At 29.6% G+C, this 23,817-nt stretch overlaps 2 protein-coding genes across 3 annotated transcripts in view; one reads left to right on the top strand and one right to left on the bottom strand.

The window, feature by feature from the left end:
• The window catches only part of LOC128395151 (solute carrier family 12 member 3-like), a 50,218-nt gene extending 37,799 nt beyond the window's left edge, over positions 1-12,419 (bottom strand). The window contains exons 1-5 of the mRNA XM_053355551.1: positions 11,347-12,419; positions 7,490-7,712; positions 3,052-3,147; positions 2,799-2,938; positions 2,215-2,334 (exon numbers count right to left, since the gene is read on the bottom strand). Coding sequence (XP_053211526.1) covers positions 2,215-2,334; positions 2,799-2,938; positions 3,052-3,147; positions 7,490-7,712; positions 11,347-11,775 — 1,008 coding nt within the window. The 5' untranslated portion in view covers positions 11,776-12,419. The remainder of the gene's footprint in view (positions 1-2,214; positions 2,335-2,798; positions 2,939-3,051; positions 3,148-7,489; positions 7,713-11,346) is intronic.
• Positions 12,420-15,315: 2,896 nt separating this feature from the next.
• On the top strand, positions 15,316-17,866 carry LOC128395164 (probable G-protein coupled receptor No18). 2 transcript variants are annotated; one of them, XM_053355567.1, is made up of 3 exons: positions 15,316-17,255; positions 17,339-17,416; positions 17,581-17,866. In XM_053355567.1, the coding sequence occupies exons 1-2, from the start codon at positions 15,933-15,935 to the stop codon at positions 17,378-17,380; spliced, it is 1,365 nt and encodes a 454-aa protein (XP_053211542.1). In that variant the 5' UTR covers positions 15,316-15,932; the 3' UTR covers positions 17,381-17,416; positions 17,581-17,866. The 2 variants fall into 2 exon arrangements, with proteins under 2 accessions (XP_053211542.1, XP_053211541.1); XM_053355566.1 differs by having other exon boundaries at positions 15,320-17,416.
• Positions 17,867-23,817: the final 5,951 nt, after the last annotated feature.

The raw sequence follows: 23,817 nt of genomic DNA, 5'->3' as shown, positions 1-23,817 counted from the left end.
ATTATATCTCATATGTATCAACCTCATTGAACTTGTACTTACCTGTAAATGAATACAGGTAAATATCATCACTTATGATAAATATAAATACTTGAGGTTCATCATATCGGATAAAAATCAAATTCTGATCATAAGTTAATAAACTTTTTTTTTCTTGCTCTCTCTCTCTCACTTGTTATTGATTGATTGAAGTAAAAGTTATTACCTGTAAGTATTTATTATCATTACTAAGCTTAGTTAATTAAATTATGTGACTCGATTGATATTATCTGATTGATTATCTTTACCTGTGTCAAATTGTATTTACATCATTAAGTTGATTAAACACTCGCACTTGAAATTGAACACAATTAACTCTTGAAGGTGTCAAAGTGAAAATTGAATCATGGCTTTCAATTAATAATCATTGTGGTGAATACAGGGTGAAAAGTTCAGTTGATTTCATGGTGAAATCAGTGAGGAAATTGAGAAAAAAAAATTCATTATCATTAATATTGTTCATCTTTTTATAGCAAAAATTGATGATATTATTATTCAGGTGACTATTTACCCTCAGGGGTTAATATAATAATTCTTGATATTAATAATATTTTGTTAGATTTCAAGTTGAGATGATTATTCAGATGAATCAACAGTTTCTACGATAATTTAATAATCACAACCAAGATAAAACCAATAATCAAATTGAGTTAATCAGATTAGTTTATATTCAATCAACAATCAGATAGGAAATTAACAGTCTTCAAATTTGATTGGAAAAACTTTACCTCAAATTTAAATTCAATCAATTGTAACTCAATTTGATTTACTTGATTGAAGTTTAAACTTGATTAACTTGATTTCATTTGATTATTTAATAGAAACGTTGTTAAAGTAATAATATTAACAATCAACAACAAAGTATTAATATCAAGTAGCATTTTGTTTTAATTAACAATTGAACAAAAATGCTCTAATTGTTTTCCATCATCGTTTTAATCAACAAGTTAATTAGTCAACTGTAGATTTCAATTCAACCAGAATAAAAGTTTAATTGTTACATTTTAATCAAGAATCAAAAGTGACAATTTAAATTACTGAAAATCAAACATATTGAGGCGGAAAAAAAACAGAAATGCTCACAATCAAGTTGATTGATTGTCTACAAATCAATTTGTTATAATCAGATTAATGATTTAGTCTCATGAACTGATCTGATTTTGACCCTGAAAAGTTACATCTCAAAGTGATTGATAAAATATGAATACAATGATAATCAAAATAAATCCAATTTCCCAAAGAAAATGTTTCCATCATGAATTCATATGAGCAATTTATTCATAATACTAACAATAAATGATTCCCATTGAAGATCAACAGAATCATCGTTTTCATGATAACTTTCATGTTGTTAGTAACACTGAATATAAACTAACAATCTGAACAAATCAACTCAACTCATGAATGTTATTATTAACCTGATTGATTGATTATCATCAATTCAATTGTGGTAATTGAGTGAGCAAAAGATAAACCAAATCATGAGAGAGAGAGAGAGAGAGAGAGAGAGAGAGAGATAAGGCTTTTGCTCTCTCTTTCTCTCTCTTGTCTCGTCTCCATCAATGTATTAATAAAGATACAGAGAAACTTTGATATTCATTCAATGACGATAATCATGATAATCAGTTACTATATATTAATGAATTAAATAAAATTGATTAATAATTTAAATCCCATAATTCATTGATAATCATCATCATTCATGATAAACTGAATTAGAAAGAAAAAAATTTGAATCAATAATTAATTCTGTGACAATCTTTTAGTTACATTGAAAATCCTTGATCTAAAATTCATGTCAGATAATTAATCACCATTGGAATTAAAATCTTAATCATCCTATGTTATTTTATTAATCAAACTCCCAAACGATAATAATCATGATAATGTCCTTATTACCCTGACATGAATATAATAGATTAACAGATTGATTGGTTTTAATTAATTTAATTATCAACAAAACATATTAGATGAGATTCTGTTTTTCTTAATCCAAGGATTTAATATTGTTAATACAAATCACCAAACACACAGAGAGTTGATTAAATCAACTAATATTTCAATCAAAAAACAGATTAGGTTCTTAACTGTTATCCGATAATTTCCCATGAGTATCGATCATTCAATTCAATTGATTAATAATAATAATTGTTAGTTAATTAATTTTCTTCTTACCTTGGCTTCAAATGATAACGAAATCATCGGTATAATTGCAATTAGAACCAAAAATATTAGACCAACTAATCTGACATCATTATCACAATGAGGTACTGAGATTATGCCAATATCGAAATGCTATTTTTGAGATTAACAATTAAAAGAGATTAGATATTAGTTGATATGATTAAAAAATTTCAGTAATTGAGAATTGATTGTGATCATCTTTTATTAGATAAGATTAGATTAGCAACAGTAAAGATTAACTTTCAGTGTAACATCAATTCCGGTTCCGGTTTACATTTAGTGAAAAGTATTTATTGATTTTGATTAAAGGTGGAAATTTTTTCTTTTTTACTTTTATCGATACAAATTGAATACTTTAAATGAACTATCGGAATTGATCAGATTTTCATGAGAAATTGACTGATTTATGAGACTGAAGGTCTAACGTCTTAGTGGATAAACACATTGGGAAAAATTTTCTCAAGATGATAAAAGAGATGAATGGATAAGGAGATTGGAGATGATAAAAGGATAGAGGATCATGAGAGTGAGAGAGAGAGAGATATGATTTTGTTGATGGTCAGTATTGAACTTACATCAAATATTTGGACAACAGCTTCAGCAGCACCGATCAAATTTAATCCAACAAAAGCTGCATTGGTCAAGGCAAATATAACCCCGATCATTGCTCCTGCTTCTGGACCAAGGCTACGAGATATCATTGAGTAGATTCCACCTTAAATGTGTTGGTCAGTTTATTTCATTTTTTGAATTAAATAAAAGGAAAAGAATAGAAAAAGATTGATTGAAATTTCCTTTGCTGTTTGAAATTCAATTTCTAAAATTTACCTGCTCCAATATCTCCATTGGTACAGAGAGCATTCATTGACAGGGTAGTCAAACATGTAATCGCCGTTGAAATGAATATTTGTAAGAGTGCAACAACTAAAAGAAGAAGAGAGGAAAAGAAAAGAAAAGAAAAGAAAAGAAAAGAACAATTAACAATTGAAATAATTGGTAATAAATTGATATTCGAAAATGAATAGAGGATAAAACAATTTCGATCAAGAAAAGTTCTAAAGATTTTTATTTAAATTCTTGGAAATGATTGTGAAATTCATCTTAATGTTTCACTCGAAACGTTCAATCCGAAAATTCCCTTTTCCATTCAGCTGGTAGCTAAACTATTGTATGATTAACTTCATATTAATTGATCAAGATAGTTAACTAATCACTTGAGACTTATACAATTTGTAGCAACAATTAACAACCACCAAGAGCTATTAACAATAAATAATATAACAATTCAATTGATTGATTGTAGTGGCGCGAAAAAAAATTTACCAGATTTGAAGTTTCATCAGTAAATGTAATCATCTTTGATTTGCACAATTATAATGATGATCAAATTGATTTCAAATGATTTAAATTGTACAATTAACGTGAATAAGTGAGTGAGTTAGTGCCTGTGTGTGAGAGGGAGAGTAAAATGAGCAAGAGTAAAAATGTTTTCTTTTCCGGGAAAATTGTTTTCCTTCAATTGTGACAACTAATTGTCAACAATTGAACCTCTTCATGATTATTATGTGTTATTATCTTAAGTGAATCTTTCATATGAGGCTCTTAATGATTCAAGCACTTCAACATCACCAAAGTGCCTCTCCTCCTCCCGATTTCACACTCAATCTCCACCCCACCCTCGCAATTTAATCACCCTGTTCATTGTGTATCTCTTCATTATCATCTTCAATTCATTTTTCCATGTTAAACATGGAAAAATTTTACTTTTCTCTCATCCTTTTTTTAACATAAAACTTTTTCGCCGGAAAAACATTCAGTTCTCACCCTGACACTTGATTAGTAGGACACTCGATTTTATCACCATGAAAGAGAGAAAAAAAAAGATTACATTGGATAATAAATCACTTTCATCTTAGCATTTTCCATCCTCTTACATTTTTATAGTTTTCTTTCATGATGATGATGATGAAAATTCATATATTATATTGTAAAAGTAAGAAGAAAATATTATGAAGAAAAAACAAAATTCTGATTTATCAAGTTTATCTATCAATATTCAATGAATCCAGGATTCAAATTACATGGTAGATAAACTTTTTTTTCTCAGTTTATAAACCACCAAAGATTCAGCATACAAAAGATTCAGAACTTTTCAATCTTATCCCCTGAAAATTTACTGAAGAAAAAATTTTCTCCCCTTCAATCATTTACATGAACATAAAAGATTTAAAATAATCTTTAATGATCATCATTTAAACTCATCGATTTCATTAACTTCATTGACAAACATTCACATGTACACATATACAATAGTATTATCATGAAATTTACTCAACTAGGAAATTCATCATGATGCTTTTGTTATTTTCATTCATGAAAAAAGATGATCGGATGTGTATCATGAACGATAACAAAAGGAAAAACAATGATTAATTCAATCAATTTAACGGAAATTACACTGAATTATCAGAACAAAATTTTCGAGTAAAGAAAATAAGTTACAAAAGATTGACACTCATCATGTATTTCTATGGGTAATTAACTAATTATTCATTCAAAACTTTTTTACTTAAAATCAACAAATGAGCTCATCTATTGTTCATAATTTACCATGAGATAGTAAAAATAATAAATAAACCATTTCATTCATCATTATCATTATTCATCTGAATTTTAAGTTCATTCAGAACTTTTGTTTTTTTTTCAATTTCAAATCTAAAAGTAAAACTTTTCCTTTCCTGTTGATGTATTAGTTTAATTTCATCATCAAGATCATGTTCAAGTTTAATGTCACTATTTTCATGTTGAAAAAGAAACAAAGTTAAAATTGAGAGAGGAAAAAATTCTGAAACTCTGATTACTGAAATTTTTGCATGGTAAAAATGTGAATACAATGTTACACTTAGAAACTCAGTGAGCTGAGATAGAGGAAAAATAATCGGTGGCAGTGGGAAGAGGACACTCTCATAAGCCAGAGAGGCAGGGAGAGAGTGAGAGAGTGAAAATGACAAAGTTTTCATTCATTTTTCATTGAACATCATGAAAACGAAACCATGAAAACAATTAGTAATCATCATCATCATCACCATCATGACGATATTCATCATCAATCAACGGTAAACAATCATGATAATGAAATTAAACTCTCACGTTTAGTTGATTAACACGATCAACAATCAACTGTATATGTATGTATGTCACTAATTAATGAACGGCAATAACAACAATCAAAAATATACATTGAAAAACAAAATCCATAAGTAAACAATTAATTTTAATTAACCTTGAGTAAAGATGATTGAAGTTAATTAACTTTCAATATATATATTAATAAATCATAGTACTCAATATACAGTATCATCAATGAATATTAATTATTGATCAACAATTAGTAAATTGTTTGTTTAAGCAAAAATAAAACACTTTTCAATTACAATTCATACAAAGATTTGGGTCACCTATTCAAACAACATTGACAATCAAAGTCTTCACCTAACAATTTATAAATTGTAAACAATTAAATATGTATACAAAGGCACACTTCAATATCCAACAATTTGTAAACAATTAAATTGGTAAAAATTTGTTTGTATTAGATTAACAATCAGCTGAACAATTTAAATTGCTAAGGATAATTTAAGTTGCAATTGTAATTTTAATTTCATCTGATCAAATGTGAAAGAAAAAAAAATTTACTTTCTAATCAGATTAAAGTTTCAAGTTTAACAACTAATTAGTTAATTACTATTTGAAATGTCAACTAATTAACTTTGGCGATGGTGAAGAAAAAAAAACCAATTGAATGTTGTTAATTAAATCAACTAACAGTGTTGACTGATTTTGAAAATACTGTATCATAATTGTTAATAAAAGTTTATGGTTTTCATGATAAGATTCATAGATTTACCATGAAAAAATTTACGATAATAATATTGGATAAGATTGAGAATGAAAAAAAATGGATCAAGAATTTTGATTAAAAGATTCATCATGAAGATAATCATCATCATCATCATCTCTCTCTCTTGTTGCCTGTCAGTTTCATCTACATGGTGATAATGATGCTGAATAATTCTGTCTTCTGAATGGAAATTTTTTTTTCTCTTTCCAAATGATTTAAGTTCCCAAGGATTAACATTGATTGATGTTGATCACTTTTCATCCTTACTAATAATCTAATAATCATCAGTTTCTCTTGATTAAAAACTTATTGATTAATTAACATTTTGATTCATAAATTTATTACCATGAAAAACATGATGAAAGGGAAGGAAATATTAAACGAGAGAGAGAGAAAATTCTTCCCAGAGTTTTTGATAACGATTCTGATCATCATGAAGTCGATGGAAAAATAATAAAAACTAAAGTGAAAGAATTTTCCGAAAAATTCAGATTCCAACTTTTATTTATCTTTTCTCTCTCTCTCTCTTTCCCATGCTAATTATAATTCACCTAGATGATTATTCTGATTGCATATTAGTAGTAATAGTTAATTAATTATACATTTTCAATCATAAGTGTTTTCCATGTTAATTGTATGTGAGTATTTGAGTCTAATAGATGCATGAGGGGAAAAAAGTTCAATATGATTGATTGGAGAGAATCTGAATTCAGTTTCAGATTCCCATGATGAGAAAGAGCGAGAAAGAGATAAAATCAATGAGTCAGAAGATCCTAATGAATTAATAATAATCTTCTAATTTCATTTCTAATTAATGAGTTTATAATTAGTTTAGTTTTCTGGTTTCACTCGAAGGTTCAACGGTGGTAAATATCAACGGTGGGTGGATTGGAGTAGGTGGGGGATTGGAAGCGGGTCTAAGATGTTAATTAATTATAATGGTTGAGAGATCCTCTGGAAAACAATCCGAATAATTAATTGATTGTTTTTATCCCAATTACAAATTTCATTTTGAATTAAATAACATTTTAAATCTCATCTTCTTTTCTCTCTCTCTCTCTCTATCTTCAAGATTAATTGCAGATTAAGTTGCGATTAAATTAGATTAAACTGGATTAACTCAGTAGGATAATGATGATTATATAGTTAATAATAATTAGATTGATTAATAGGAAAACTTAATTGTAATAATTAGTTAAATTAGCGTAGAGAATACAAATTATATCTCATCAATTGTTTTAATTCAAGAGATTTAATTATAAAATATAATTTGATTTCGAATTGTTTTTTCTTCTTTCTGAGTTAGAACTTTTCGAAATTGATTCAATTTTGTATTAAATGAGATTTCAAATGTGAAATACTTACCGATCCCCGCTCTTCCGGTCATCCATCCCATTCGTAGAAACAACATAACTCCAAGAAGATTGACCGTTGTCCGAACGAAAACACCTTCGAACCAGCCGAACTTGACCGCTGCCAATCCTGGTGTTTGTTGAACTTTAGCTGGACCAATTTCGGTTGTTGACCAGGTCGTAATATCGTTGGGTTGACCATTTTTGGTGAATGAATGTTCAGTATTGATAGTTAACTAAAGTTAATCAAAAAAAGAGCAAAAAAAATTCAGTTAATTATAATCAAAGTATTTCCACCATAATCAGTATCACTCATCTCTCTCTCTCTCACTCGCTCGATTAGTAAAGATATTATTACAATAGATGAAGAGAACTGAGAAAGTTTCAATTTGATGATATTCATTACAATCGATACAATGACCTGTCAACTTCAGGCATTTGACCTACTTTCAACATCTTCCCACCTATCAGACTAGTTTTCCACTTCCTTTTCTTTCACAACATGAAATTTAAGAAAAACTCTTTGTGAATTCAGTTATTTACATGAATATATCATCATCATGATGAGAATCAGGATAAAAATTGGATTATAAACAGAATCCGGAATCGCCAGTAGAGTGTAAATAAGTAAAAGAAAGAGACTAAGAAAGATAAAAAAAAGTCTTAAAGGCAACAACATGATAATAATAACCTGATATAATCAATCATCAGGGTAAATTGTGAACGATATTCATGATGATAATAATAACAATATTATCTCAATGATAATCTATTCCAAGCTCAACTTTTATTATCTTACATTTTTTTTTTACTCCAAAGATTATGAAAATTTCACTAGACAATAATAAGCATATTCATGATGATCGATTAATGATTCATTTCCCTGTTTGTATGAATACCTATTAATTCAGATTTAAGTGAACAATAATACCCATGAACTTGATGAGAAAATAAATATTGAAATTTCAATTGTCTTTTAATTGAGAGTATGTGATTGAAATGAAACAAATTGAAAATTGATTAACAATTAACTCAATGACTATCTCTATGACTAATTACTTTGTCTGTCAATCTTTCTGGTTATCACCATAAATCACCATGTAACTGAACAAATTTCAAACTTTAACTTGATGATAATCAGTGTAACATTGGTATATATAAAATACTCATGCGAGGATGACAAGAGATGATAAAACGATTTTCTGTCTCAATGAAATATTATCGTTGTCATCGTGGATATTAATACAAATTTAACCATCAACCTGATGATGATGATGATGATGATGATGATGATGATAATCGTCAACAAGGTAAATGAGCAAAGAACCAGAATGAAAAAACTAATACATATTCTGTTGATGGTCATTGATAAATTATAATGAGTAGTAGTATCTAAGTAATATCATGATGATGATGATGATGGATGAGGATGATTATCATCATAATCAAGTCCAAACTAGAGTATTAGTATTTACAATATATTATTACAAGGGGAAAGTTATCATTTGGAAGTTTTCATTTTCTCTCAATAACCAGAATTTTATAGAGAGAAAATTTTCTGACAAAAAAGGATATTGATAGACAATGAATCGATATTAATAATGGAATCGGAAGTTACGATGATGATGATGAGTAAAGTCAAGGTGATAATTGAAAGGAAAGAAAAGAAAAAGATTCTTCCATTGATTTTGACAGGTAAATGAATAGATCTGATTATCTTTCTATCAATAGTTTCCATTGATTTCTAATTCTCAATAAATATCAAGGTAAATATCATTCAGCATCACACGATCATCATATATATAAGATATGACGATGAAGATGAAGATGATAACATTATCTTCATCTTCATCATATTGATGAACATGAGAAGGTGTTAAAATGACTTTATCATGTATCTCCCAACCATGGACCATGATATTAATTTCATTGAAACATGACATTTTTCCCCCTGTGGTTAATTATCATTATTTATTGTTTCCATCATTAAAGTAAAATTTATCATCAACAGCATCATCATGATATTGATAATGATGTAGTCATGATAAAATCATTGGGAGGAAAACAAAGGTTACCATGAAAATTGACACAAAAAAAATTGATAATCATTATTATTATCATTACGATGATAGGAAATATGGTTCAATTAATTAATTAATATCTATTTATGTTGTTACGCTGATGAAGATTAATTAAAGATTAATGATCATTAAAATGAATGGATATGCTACTATTATCTAATAACATGTTCGAGAGAGAGAGAGAGAGAAACTTTCAATCAGAACTTTTCAGTTTTCGAAACTCGATCAGAATTTAAAAGTTTATAAAAGTTGGCGAAATTATATTTTTCGATCATATCAACTTGTATTAGTGTTATTAATACCAACAATTTGTTTCAAATTTTCCGTGTTTCAAGTAAAATGATCAAATCGTAAAAGATAATCATCATTATCATCTAATTACCATGAAAGTTGCTTCATCAATGGAAAAGAAAAAAGTTATTACTAGTAAACATGGAAAACCGGAAATGTTGCCTTATTAAATTTCCCCAATTCTGAACAATAATTACACTCAAGTAAGGAGGTGATGATAATAATAGTAAATATGTAACAATCATCGTCATCACCATCATGTTAGATTAAATTATGAATGAAATGATGAACCATATACACTTATTAATATATCAATTTGTTTGGTGGGTGAAAGTGGGTGAAAGTGAAATGACATTATTATTATTGTCACTATTATAATCGTCATCATTGCGATGACAATAAATAATATAAGACAAACTTTACTATTGTAGATTTGAATAAATCTGTCATGCTAATTGGAAATAACTATAACCATCATCATGATAATTACCATGTAAAAGCATTTGAAATGATGAAATAAAGAGAGAGAGAGAGAGAGAGAGAGAGAGAGAGAGAGAGAGAGAGAGAGAGAGAGATAAAGACTGAGTAAGAAAAAAGTTTTTCTTATAATAATTACATTAATATGAACCTCGAAGTTGAAGGAATTGTCTTTTTTTCAATATCTCTGAACTATCTTGAACTTTTTCTTCTTCTTCAACATGATGAAAGATACATCCTCTTATCTTCATCCTTTTAATATCTTTGTTTATCACTTCCGTTCCTGAAAAAAGTAACTACCATCTTCCTATTCATGGTTATTACACTTTATCAACCTGTCAACGTGCTGTTGTGTCCCCATTCATATTCATCAACATTATCGTCCCTCTTTTCACAGGTTCATAGATTGAGAATATAATTTCCAGATTCATGGTTTTCCATGATTACATTTGTAATATGTTATTCCTCCTCTTACTTGTCATCCTACCCCAGAACTCTCTCTCTCTCTCTCTCTCTCTCTCTACGAATTAATTTAATCATCACTATCAAATGCTAATGTGCTAACAAGCACATCGAGTTGAATGTGATAATTGAAATACTTTTGTTTTAATGATAAAATAAAAGACAAATTAGTTTACACTCTCAAGTCAACATATGATTCTTGTTGCTATTCAAATAATAATTGTACTTGACTTTTATCATTATTATTAATAACATCACCATAATCACCGTCATCATCATCTCTCTCTCTCATTAACATTGAGCAGAAATCAATTAAAGTCTATGACAAAAAAATCACTTCCTTATAAAGCAAAATAAAACAGAAAAAATGAAAAAATTTGCGGGAAAATCAACTATTTAAAATTCAAATGTAACAATTTGATTGTTGTTACACAAAAGGAGCATGATTTTAGCTAAGTGTCAGTTGAAAGTTGATTGTGATGATAAGATTATGGATTAGATGGTAAGTGAGAGTGAAATATTGAATTACTATTAACCAGGGAGCTTTTAATTAACTTACATCATATTTCATGGGCTCATGAAGTTCATCAATTGTGGGTCGAGTTGACCTGATACCTAATTCACGATAATAATTTTCCATCCTTGGAATTGATTCATGATTAATGGTTGTATAAACTTGAAGATTATTAGTTGATTCTGTTTGTAAAGTTGAAAGGTTATCAATGTCATTGTTGACATTATTACGACGAAGGTAAGAAGGGAAGATGATTGATGATTTACGATTTTTAGGTGGAACCACAGGATTGGACATTGAAAGTATCGATGGTGCTGGTGAAGGTGGAACCGAACCACAGTCACCAGTAAATGCTGGATTCTCATATCCACCAGGGTCAACATTCACCGCATTAAGGTCAAGGTTAGTGATACTAAATCGACCTTTATATTTGGGAATTGAGACAACAGGTTCAACTGAACCATAGGCTGGCATTTTATTATTATCTTATTTTTTTCTCTCTTTCTCTCTGTTGGATGGATTAACGATGATTGATGCTCAGATTAAAAGACAAAGAGATAAAGATTATGATATTTAACTGAGAGGGAAAAAAATTCTGGTTGATTTTCTTGTTTCTCTGCACTTGAGAAGGTCAAAAGTTTTTTTTTTTTGGGTTAATTCGTTGACGATTTGATGAAACAATTAAATCACATACACAATTTAAATCATTTACATTGATTTAACACTAATTTTACACAATTACATTTTAGTTTGATGGTTTAATTAAAAACAATGATGACACTTGATCTCAGGTAAATGAAGTAAACAAATGAAATTGATTTAGTTGATTAGTTTTTTGCTGCTGTCACAATGATGCAAATGGTGATGATTATGATGATGATGCCAGTGATTGATGCAATTGATGATTTTGTCACACTAGATTTTGAGATGATGTTTTTGACTAAGATGACAATTATTACGATGATGATAATGAGGATGATCCTCTCTCTTTACTTATCACTAGATTTTTTTGCTCTCTCTCTGTATATTTACTGATACGACCTGTTAACGATAACGAATCTATCATGAGTGTTGATACCAATGATGTTGATTAACTTTTCTCTCTTCGCCTCTCTCTCTCTGTCTCTCTCATCATCTCACTCACTTTCAATCTCAAAGTCTCACTTTTTTATCATCATCGTCATTTTCCCACCCCCTTTTTAAATCATTCCTTTGTTTTAGTCTTTCCTTTCTCACTTTTCCCCCGTTTCACTTTTTTTCTCTCTCCCTTCATTTCTTCATCTCACTCACAAATATTGTGCTCCCCCTTATGCATTTACAATCTCTCCCTGAAATCTGAATTGACAATTGACTGAGTTAGTGAGCTAGTGAGTGAGTCTATTTTGATATCAACAATGATGATTATTACCATTTGAATGACACAAATATATGACATAAAAAGAGATTGAATCTCCCCCTCTCTCTCACACACACATACACAAATTCCCACTCTCACTTTTCATCTCCCCTTATCTCTCTCTCTCTCTCATAAACTATGCAAATCATCCCATAGATTTTGCTCCCTCTCCTTTTCCTCCCTCTTGTCTTGATGATGATAAACAACAATAAACCCAATTGCAAAAGGGCAAGACATTGTTTCCGTTTACATGTGTAAATGTATTTTCTTGCTTTATTTTTGATAAATTGGTCAACAATCAACAAAAAACCATCATGAATATGATTCTCAATTCTTGCAACAGAAGAAAAAAATTTAACTTGATTATTTCAATCAACCTTGTGCTAGTAATATGATTGCCTAACATTTATCATAATTTGTTGAACTATTGTTACTCATGGTGAGTAATTTTCTTCATGTCTCTCTCTCTCACTCACTCACTCAACCCCCTTTTCTGGTCAATTTTTCATGAAAGAAATTCAGTAGAAATAGAGAGAGAAAAAATCTCTCAGAACTTTCGTAGCAACAAAACAGTTGAAAAAATCCTAATGTTCAGGTAACATGATGAAAATAATCACAAATTTAAGCTGAAATTGAATCTCTTTAATTTTTGTTTCTTCGTCTTTTTCAAAATCGAGAAAAGAAAACTTCAAATGAAATGAAATTAACCTTTTCCCATGAAGTTTCATCATGAATTCATTTATATATATACTTATGATCTGGTGCGTGTGCTGATTGTTTCGAGTGTTAATTAAAAACAACAACAACAACAACAACAATTTGTCATTAATGTAATTGCAATATTTACTTGTCAATGTAAACAAGTAAACAATGTTACCTGACAACATTATAACAAATATATAAAATTACTGATTAACTCAATGATATTGCAATGGGTTTTGTTGTTTCTTGCTGTTTGTTAATTGAAACACAACATAATCATTATCATGGAACTCAATAAGCCCTGAAGATATCATGATGAACCAAAAAAAAAATCAGCAGCAAATAACAACAAGATAAAACAATAAAAGGGAAGCGGAAATAGTGATACTAAACAACTAATTTTCTTATCAAAGATTGTACCTGGTATCAGGTAAATCTAATCAGTTTCAAACATTGAATCAAATACTTATCAAAATCATCAACTTAATCATCAATCACAATCATTATCAGAATCATTAACTATCAGAAAACAATTAAATCGATATTTTGTTTTTCTTAATGTGATAACTTTTAGAGTAAAGTTTTTATTATGTTATAATAACATGGAGACAATAATTAAATTGAAGATAATTAATGTTGCATAATCGTTAATTTATTGTTTATGATTAACTTAAATTGTCAACTTGTGGAAATTGTTTATTTATGTATTTGGGTGAAAATATCAATCATATGAACTCAAGTTGATTCATGAATAATATTCAATTGAAATTCATGAATGAAACTGTTTTTCTCTTCATCTTTTACTATTAATAAACTTACTACTCACTCTACTTACTACAGATTAACACCGTCATCATCACCACCACCATGATCCTTGATCACTATCAGAACTTTATCCTCCTCAGTTGAAAGATTCAAGGAAATTGTTTATCATGACAAATTGAAAATGTCCTCATGTCAATGGGTTTTTTTTTCATTCTCACTTTTGTCTATCAATACAATTAACATCTAATTGTTAATGTTAATTTGATTCAGTTCTCTGTTTTTAATTGTGGTTAGTTAAAAATGAAAGTAACTTATTGTAATAAATGAAAACAATCATTTAATTTGATCATGAAAAATATTTTCTTTCCTTGGATATCATTTGATGGGAATTGTTTTTATTCCAATCAACTAATTAATTAATTATTTCTCTTCAATCGTCTTAATTGTTTTCTCATGCAATCAATTACAATTTATTTATATGTACCTTAATTGTTTGTGTTTAACTGATTCAATTAGTTGATTTAACAGAGAGAGAGAGAGAGAGAGAGAGAGAGAGAGAGAGAGACTTTCTTCAATTTCAGATTCTAATCCAGAATTCAATGAAACATGATGATAATGATGATCTCTCTTTAGGCTACCTTAATAATCAATTTTAATTATAAGTTTCAAACAATTAACATATCATTAATTAACCCACGATAATTAGATTTGATTGATTAATTTTCCAAGAGACATTTATTTAAATTAAACTTTTTCTTTATTCATCTTGATTGACCAAAGGCACAATTGGTCATTTCCATCAGAAAATGAGTAAAATAATTTTTTAGCTTGATCATTACCGAGAGATTAACTCATAAGTATAAAACAATAAATCACATCGAACACTAGAAATGACCTGATCTTTGAAAATATCATGATAACGAACAGAATTGAGACTTGATAGAACAAAATTTCCAAATCGAACAATAATAATAACAATTCTAGAAAAGCAGAGAGAGAGAGAGAGAGAGAGAGAGAGAGAGAGTCAAAAGCGAAAGAAAATAGAACTTTTTTTCGAGTCGAATCAATTCTTTCCTTTTATCATCCAGTTTCTCCCGAAATTTTGTTCTCATTTTATTCCTTTACTTTCATTCTTTTCAGTTCAGTTCTCATCTGTAACCCTGATCATCACCATCACCATCAGCATCCTCATCATTTCACCTCAACACAAAATCCAACAGTTGGAAATGAAAAATTGAAATCAAGTTAACCATAAATAATAATCAACCATGAACAAAATGAGTTCATTGATTAATTGTTACAATAAACAGTTAACAGTAAATGAATTAACCATTAATGAGAAACATAGTAAAAGTAAATCAATCAATTAGCAAATAATCATAATTGTTGGTGAACAAAAGTACAACCAAATTATAATAATAAGTGTTCATTTAAAACGCAACATCATGATCACAATTGATTAATTGTTTATTACCTTAAATTAAATTTCCAATTGAAAGTTTGTATTTACCTCCAATGAAAACTTACCACCATCACCAAGAACAACAACAACAACAACAACCATTGAAAAAACCACCGGTGGTAGAAAAGTGAAAAGGGTAGAAAAAGAAAGTGAATTGTCCACTTTCACCCTTGACCTTTACTACTTAGTGGACATTGAAAAAGAAACAGTGTAAAGTGTTATGTGTGTGTATAGATGGAAAAGTAATTAGTAGTAAAAGTGATTGGAAAAATTTTCTCTCTCTCTCTCGAATCAATATTGATAATTATGGATAACGATGAGTTAATATTGAATGGATCCATTGAATGGAGTGATATTGACGTTACTTCATTTGAACAGGTAGTTTCAACACCTAAAGCTTTATTAATGATCGTTAGTTTGACCACAGTGACAATATTGACCATAGTAGGTAATGTTATGGTAATTATATCAATATTTTCTTACCGGCCATTGAAAAATGTTCAAAACATGTTCCTTGTTAGTCTGGCATCAGCTGATATTGCGGTTGCAGTGATTGTAATGCCTTTTAGTATAGTTGATATGTTACTTGACCGTTGGATATTTGGTACTTTCTTATGTGAAATGTGGTTAACATCCGATGTACTTTTATGTACAGCATCAATTTTAAACCTTTGTGCCATTGCCCTTGACCGTTATTGGGCAATTTACGATCCAATCAATTATGCTCAACGTCGGACAGTTCGAGCAGTTCTGTGTAAAATAGCGGCAATATGGATTATCTCAGGTATCATATCGATTCCACCAATTTTCGGCTGGAATGATTGGCCTGATTCTTTTGACGGTGATACACCTTGTAAATACAGTGAACATATTGGTTATGTTATTTACTCGGCTTCCGGATCATTTTATGTTCCCCTTGTAATTATGTCCGTTGTTTATTATAAAATTTACAAGGCAACACGAAAGCGACTTCGTGAACGTGCCAATGTACCTAATCAATCAATTGGACTTCATTCAACAACAACCGGAACAACTTCAGTTGGTACAACGATAACGGGAGGTTTGGGTGGTGGTGGTATTGTTACAGTAGGAACAAGTCCAGGGACCATGGTGGCTTCGAGTGATACTTTGAATAAAAATTCACGTACTATTAATAATAATAATAATAATAATATTCGATATGAAGGAGGAAATGATTCATCTTCACAATCATCATCTCCGATACTTCATCAAGATAATCAGCATCACCAGAATGCAGATAAATATATTACAATGGACGATTCATCAAGAACAGAATCAGGAACTGGTGATCCAGGAGGAGGAGGCGGTGGTGGTAATGGGAGTATTGCTGTTGGTGGTGGTGGTGGTGGAAATAATTTACCACCAAAGATTTCAATTAAAAGCAAGAAGGGTTCTACTGGTGGTGGTAAAAAGAGCGGTAGTAAATCGGGTGGTTCAATGACAAACACTGTGGCCAAATTTTGGGAGGAAAAGCAAAGAATCAGTTTATCAAAGGAAAGACGTGCAGCACGTATTCTGGGTGTGGTAATGGGTGTATTCACATTCTGTTGGTTACCTTTTTTCATAATGTACCTGGTGATACCTTTTTATCCTGATGTTTCCTTTGAGGTTCGTGCTTTCATCACTTGGTTAGGATATTTCAATTCTGCTCTAAATCCAGTAATTTACACCATTTTCAATGTCGATTTTAGAAGAGCCTTTGCCCGACAATTAAGATGCTCCACTCGAGGTGACTGACAAAAGGCCATAAACATAAATCCATTTTAAAGGTACATAGATAAAGAATTGATTTATTAAGATTAGTATTTTTCTTTTCGAAACTTTTTCTTGTTCTTTTAGAATTGAAACAAGTTCGAAACAAAAAAATAATAGTAAACAACTTTTTTTCTCATACTTGATCATCGATTATTCAATTGTTACTATTACTTTTTAGAGCTACAAATGAACCATCAACAATCAACACTGATCACTGAATGGAGAGATGGCTTAAAACTGTTTGCTAATCAACCAGAAACAAAGGTGCTGATATTTTTTGATGATATAAAGATCATCATGAAAGAAAAACCCTTTAGCATGATACTCATGATACCGATAATGATGATATATGAATGTTATATATAAATAAGTGTAAATATAAAAACAATGTTAACTCACCTGAACTTTTTTCTCCCTCCCTGTATATATATATTATGATAAGAATATTATTATTATTATTATTATTATTATTATTATTACATGATTGTTATCATGAAGTTTATGATAACAGCAAAAAAAAGTATATACAACTCAATCAACTTTGTCTTCTTCATTGTTGCCTATGTGTTTTTTTATTACAGTTCAAGTTGATGAAATGAACTTTTCATTGAATCACCGTGATAATCTCTGAATGATTCTGAGGCAAAAATAACCAGCAAAAGGGATCAAAAGTTTTCCTCATTTTCAACTTTTCCATGAAATCAAATATTTTCTCATGTATTTCCAATGGTAAGAACTTTTCTCTTCTTCTTCTTCATTTTAAATTATTATTATTATTTCTCATGTAACTCAACTTTATGAGGCTCTTATCATGATGATGATGAGGATCATGTTGTGTCTTCCTCTGTTGAGTGTAATTGTAACATGGGAATTGAAATTTTCGTTTATCTTTTTCTTCATCTTCTTCTGATGGAAAGGCAAAGTTTATTTGTGATTATCATAAATGTCTTTAAGTTGAGATATTATTTGGAGAAAAGTTCTGGAACTGTTGAGTTTTTCTCTCTGTCAGATTTGAGATGAGCCCATTTCTTTTTTTTCCAACTAAATTGTTTGATTATTTATCTTGATTATCAGCTGATGTTTAACTGTATACATCAGTCTTGTCATATCTAATGCTAATCGTACATATTTATCATCTTTCTTATCTGGAATGATAATCTTTTCCAAGATGATGATTAAGATTATGATGATATGTACTTGTCAACAGTAACATTTATCTTCAACCACATCACAACTGAATTATCATGGCGATGAAGTTTCCAGGATAGAAGACACCAAATTGACTTTATTTAATAAGAGAGAAAGAGCTCATCAGTCTCAGTCTCAGTCTCATCATCATCTTCATCTTCATCTTCATCTTCAGGGTAACCTTTTACATTACCTTTTTTATATAACCAAGTAGATGATGAAGATAATCAACTTGTTCAGGGGTTAACATCATTCACTTATCATCAACTTGAGAGTCACATCAGAACTTTTTGATACATGTATATACCTGAATTTTTCTTCCCCTGAAGTTGTGAGATAAATTAACGAGTTTCAGTTATTCCATATTACTATTTGTATAAATCAGCAATTCTAATGATATTATAATCGTTTTAATCGGTGTAACTGTTGATAATCTTTGATATTTAATCATGATAATGATTTGCTTTCATGATGAAAATGAAGATAATTTTAAATGATTTTCGTGTAGTTAATTCAGTTTCATTTCAATTTGAGTTGGAAAATGATGGATAATATTGGAACCATGTGAGTAAAATGTTTTCTTTTTCATTCAAAAAAAAAGATAATGATAAAAACGAAACTTTTTCTTCCATCTCTATGGGGATAATATGGTGAAACTGAATTATTTCAATTCGAATTTGAACTTTTTTTCATTTCTTTTTAGCTCTATCTGTCTAAAAGAATGAACAAAAAAAGCTTTCATGAAGGGTTAGCTTTATCATGAAGATCAGCAACATTCTGAATAAAATGTTATCTCATCTGTTAACTATGAATATAATATTTCCAACCAGCTAAGTGTTCAGTTAATTGAACGATTTTGGTGTAAACATATTTTCAGGGTGAATAACATGAGACTCAAGATATCCAATTTTGAGTAACTTATTCCGAGGAAATCAGTAAAAGAAGATCAAATTAATTGTCACCAATTCATTTTTATAAGTGAGCTTGGATTATCATGATGTTATTATCAAGTAATATTATCAATATACTTTAATACCATGCTTATTGGTGTGAGAGAGAGAGCGGGAAAGATATATTGGTAGAACTTTTTTCCTTAGAGAAGAAAAAAAAAGGATTTTCTAGGTTAAGGAGGAATCGGAACATGAACTTTTATCTCATCGTTTCATGATGATATTGATATAGCAAAGATGAGGATGATGGAAAGATGATAAATATCACAAGGAATGATATTGTTAAGCTCATCAGATCTGTTGATTGTGAGATAACAGATTCGCCAAGAAGATCTCATGAGGGATCAGGTATTCTCTATTAACAAGCACCAAAAATGAGAGAGAGAGAGAGAGAGAGAGAGAGAGAGAGAGATGAAAAGGAGCAGGGATTAAATGAGAGATTCTTTTTTTTGTTCCGAGTTCGATGAGATAGAATAGAACAAAAAGAAATTCTGAATCGAATAAGAAGCAAAATAAGTGGGTGGTAATCGAAAGAAGGTTAAAAGCTTAACTGAAATCGATGAACTTCCGTTTAAGAATTTATCATATTTACTACACTTGGAACCCTTTAACTTTCCTGGTCATCTTTTCATTTGCTTCAAGGTTTCACAGGTTCATATGAACTTTACCCTGTTTTAATGTGAGACAATATTTTCCCTCAGTATAAAAGTATTCAATGGAAAAATATTGAAGCATTAAACCTTCAAGGCAATTGAATTATAATTGAATCATAGATGAAACTGTGGATAGAAGTTTGAAATTTCCGAATGAACGAAAAAAAAATTCTACAAAATTCTCTTTCAAGTTTACTCTCTAAATTTTTCATCCCTCATCATCATCATCATCATCATCTCTCTCTCTCTCTCTCTCTCTCTCTCTCTCTTTCTATCTTGTATAAACATACCATCTGAATTTACTTTTCCGGAACTATTATTATCGATAACCTTAGAATATAAACTTACCCTGAAACTTTTGATTTCGTCTTTTTTTCTCATCATCATCATCCTGATGAGAAAGTAAAAACTTTGCTCATGCTAAAAACAAAAACCTTCATCATATTAGTAAACATACAATAAACAAGAGAGAAGAAAAATTCACTAAATCATCATCATGATGCTCATGGTGATTCAGAACTTTTGAAACCCTGATTGGTTTTGGATGAACATGCATGAAACTAAAGGAAATATTTTCCCTCTCCATGAGGAAAACATTAAATATCACAACAAGAAACTGATTAATATCAATAGATGATGAAAAGAAACAGTCGATTCCCTAAAAAACCAATACATGATACCATGAATATCATGGATATGTAATTTTATCCTCAGTGGATTTTCAATTCTCACTCCCTGAGACTGATAACATTATCTCAGGGTGTGTATCTAAAAAAAGGGTAGTGGTGAAAAGTATACACAAGAGTAACATTAAATTAATGATCTACCCATTAACCGATAGTTAACTGTACATTATTAATCACCTTTTTATCAGTTTCCATGGTAAAAGATGAAAGAGAAAAAGTTTCGTTAACTTTAATCTCAAGATGCTAAAGATAATCATGCTAATCATGTACTAGTATATATTGAATAAGAGAATCGAAGAAAAAAGAGAAAAGTTCATTCAGATAATTCTGAAAATCGAAACTTTTTTCTCTCTCTTTGAGAGAAAAGAAGCAAAAAAGTTATTCTATTTCTTTGTTTTTCTGTACTCTTTCCTTTTCTTTTACATAATTGATTCGAATTGTTCCAATTTTTCCACCCTGAAAATTACCCTGTTAATCTGGAGATAGAAAATGGAAACTTTATTTTGTTTCGATAATTCCGAGCTATTTATATGAATTGTTGTTTCTTTTCCTCTTGTTTATTATACAAAATCAAACCTCAAGATCTTTCATTCGTAGTTACCTTTTCTTCAGGTAAAATTGGAGAGATTTTGTTTACCATGAATTTCATTAGAAATTATTATTAACATTTTGCTTTGATTCTTTCGTTTTCATGGTAAATCTGAAAATCAATAGGAATAAAAATGAATTATCATTCATGTTCAATATAATAGTAATTCAGAAAAATACTGAAAAGGGTAAAAAAGATAAGATTATTTTTTCCCTGATTCCCTTGGTTACTCATCTTTATTTGGCTTTGAATCCTCTTTTCCAAGAGTTATCATGAATTATCATTGTTATTGCTGAACTTTTATTGTTACTTATCATGTATGTTCATTATTATTGAACAGCTTACCTTTTTCTGATTGAACATGTTAATATAATTGTCTTCATCAATAGTTATCTCTTTAATTCTGATTCAATGAATTCAATCATTTAACTGCCAATTAATAGTAAACATGGTAATGTGAATATAATTTTATTATACAAATTGATTGCAGATAAACTGAATTCATGGATGAATATGTTTTAATTGTTGATATTGTTTCAATTGTCTGTGTAAGGAAATTGTATTGAATACTAAATTAGAGAGAGAGAGAGAGAGAGAGAGAGAGAGAGAGAGAGAGAGAGAGACAAATAATACAATTGATGATTTTAATCATTGTTTGTATTCATTTTCAATGTTGTATGTGATTCAATCTTTGATTGTATCAGTTTGATTCAATTGTTAGATTTACAATAGGATTGTAACAATTTGGCCAATCAATATTGATGATGATGCTTTGATAAAATCTTGTTAAGATTGAGCAAGTAAAGGGTTACCTGTAGAGATGAAGATAAACTTGTCAGAATTTGATATTGAAAGAGATTTTTTTGCTCGACTAAAGAGAGATGATGATGGTGATGAAGATAATTCTCAGAGAGTGAAGGATAAATTGAATAGGAAAAAGTTTTCAATGAAAGATACGGAAGACTTGATGATCATCACCATGATCATCATGATAAAGGATACAAATAAAAAGTGATTACTCTCAATTCTGAAAACAATATAATACATTGAAAATATCACCATGAGTTTATCTTGTGAGTTTGCTTGACAAAGTCCATAGGGTGTGTGTCAATCTTATTGTTATTATTTCTTTTTTTTCTCACTCCAACTCTCAATGTAAATAGACACACCTCGTGATTCCAATATGTCTGCTATTTCTCTTCCTCTCTGTCTTAATCACCATCTTCCTTTTTCAGTAGATTCTAGATTAACTTTGATCATTGAAAATAAGAACTTCTCTCTCTCTCTCTCTCTCATCTTCTATTCAGACTCAATTGAAACATTGATAAGTTTTTCAAGGCGTGAAAATTGCCACTTCCTTCTTCAGCAATTGAACTGAATTTCCTACACTCAGCAGAGGATAAGATAAAAATTGTTAGTCGGAGAGTTAATACTCTTTACTGACCGGTTGGACAATTGGATAATAGAAATGCACTTCTTGGATTGTGAAAGTTGTGACTTTTCTTGTGCCTTTTTAACCCAATTTCACATTCATGACTTTTACTGATTAATGACTTAGACTCATTTCTTATAATAAATGTTGATTATAATGATCATGGATAATGATGATTAGGTGGCAACGAAAACGGAAATATGATAATAAAAGTTACAATAGTTTCCGCTGTCCAGAGAGTGAGAGAGAAAGTAGAAATATTGCTCCCGTTTCTGAGTTTATTTATCGTTGAACATTTCCTCAGTTAGATTCTAGAATTAAAAGTTTAATAGTCGATCAACAAATAATACAAATGATCACCAATTTTTATTTACAATGTCCACTAGCTATCGACCCACTCAACGAAAACGAGGTTGAAGATTCAATAAATCATTTCCAACTTTTATATGTCTTTAATTTTAACACGTCGCTATGATCAGTTTATTCATCAATCGAAAGTTATATAACGCACATTAAGGTGTAACTTTTGGTGTCCCATAAATCTGAATCATTTCCGTTCCTTAGCTTAAAATATGAGATGAATTCACTCTCTTTTTCTTCCTGTCTCATTGTTTTATTTTCGTTTTTCATCTACGATTTGTTGACATCATTTGTTTTCCAATGAGAAAAATCCAGAGAAATCATTTAATAGTCAAATCATTTATTTCTATTAACAGCAATTTCACAAGTCACGATGAGCGAGAATAAAATAAAAATTCAAGAGACTGAAAAAACAAGAAATGATGATCGAGTTCAATTTCGGCTCATTTTACTAATTCTTATTAACACAACGAATTCAGTTCAAATCTTATTCCATCTTTGCCATGAGTTCGCTGAAAGTTTGATGGACTTTATTTCCTTCAAACTCTCTATTACTA

Source organism: Panonychus citri, unplaced genomic scaffold (genome assembly GCF_014898815.1).
Source record: "Panonychus citri isolate SS breed McGregor unplaced genomic scaffold, ASM1489881v1 Contig00141, whole genome shotgun sequence".
In the NCBI taxonomy this organism is placed as follows: Eukaryota; Metazoa; Arthropoda; class Arachnida; order Trombidiformes; family Tetranychidae; genus Panonychus; species Panonychus citri.
Note: the sequence above shows the minus strand (reverse complement) of the source record. Positions and strands in the feature narration are given on the sequence as shown.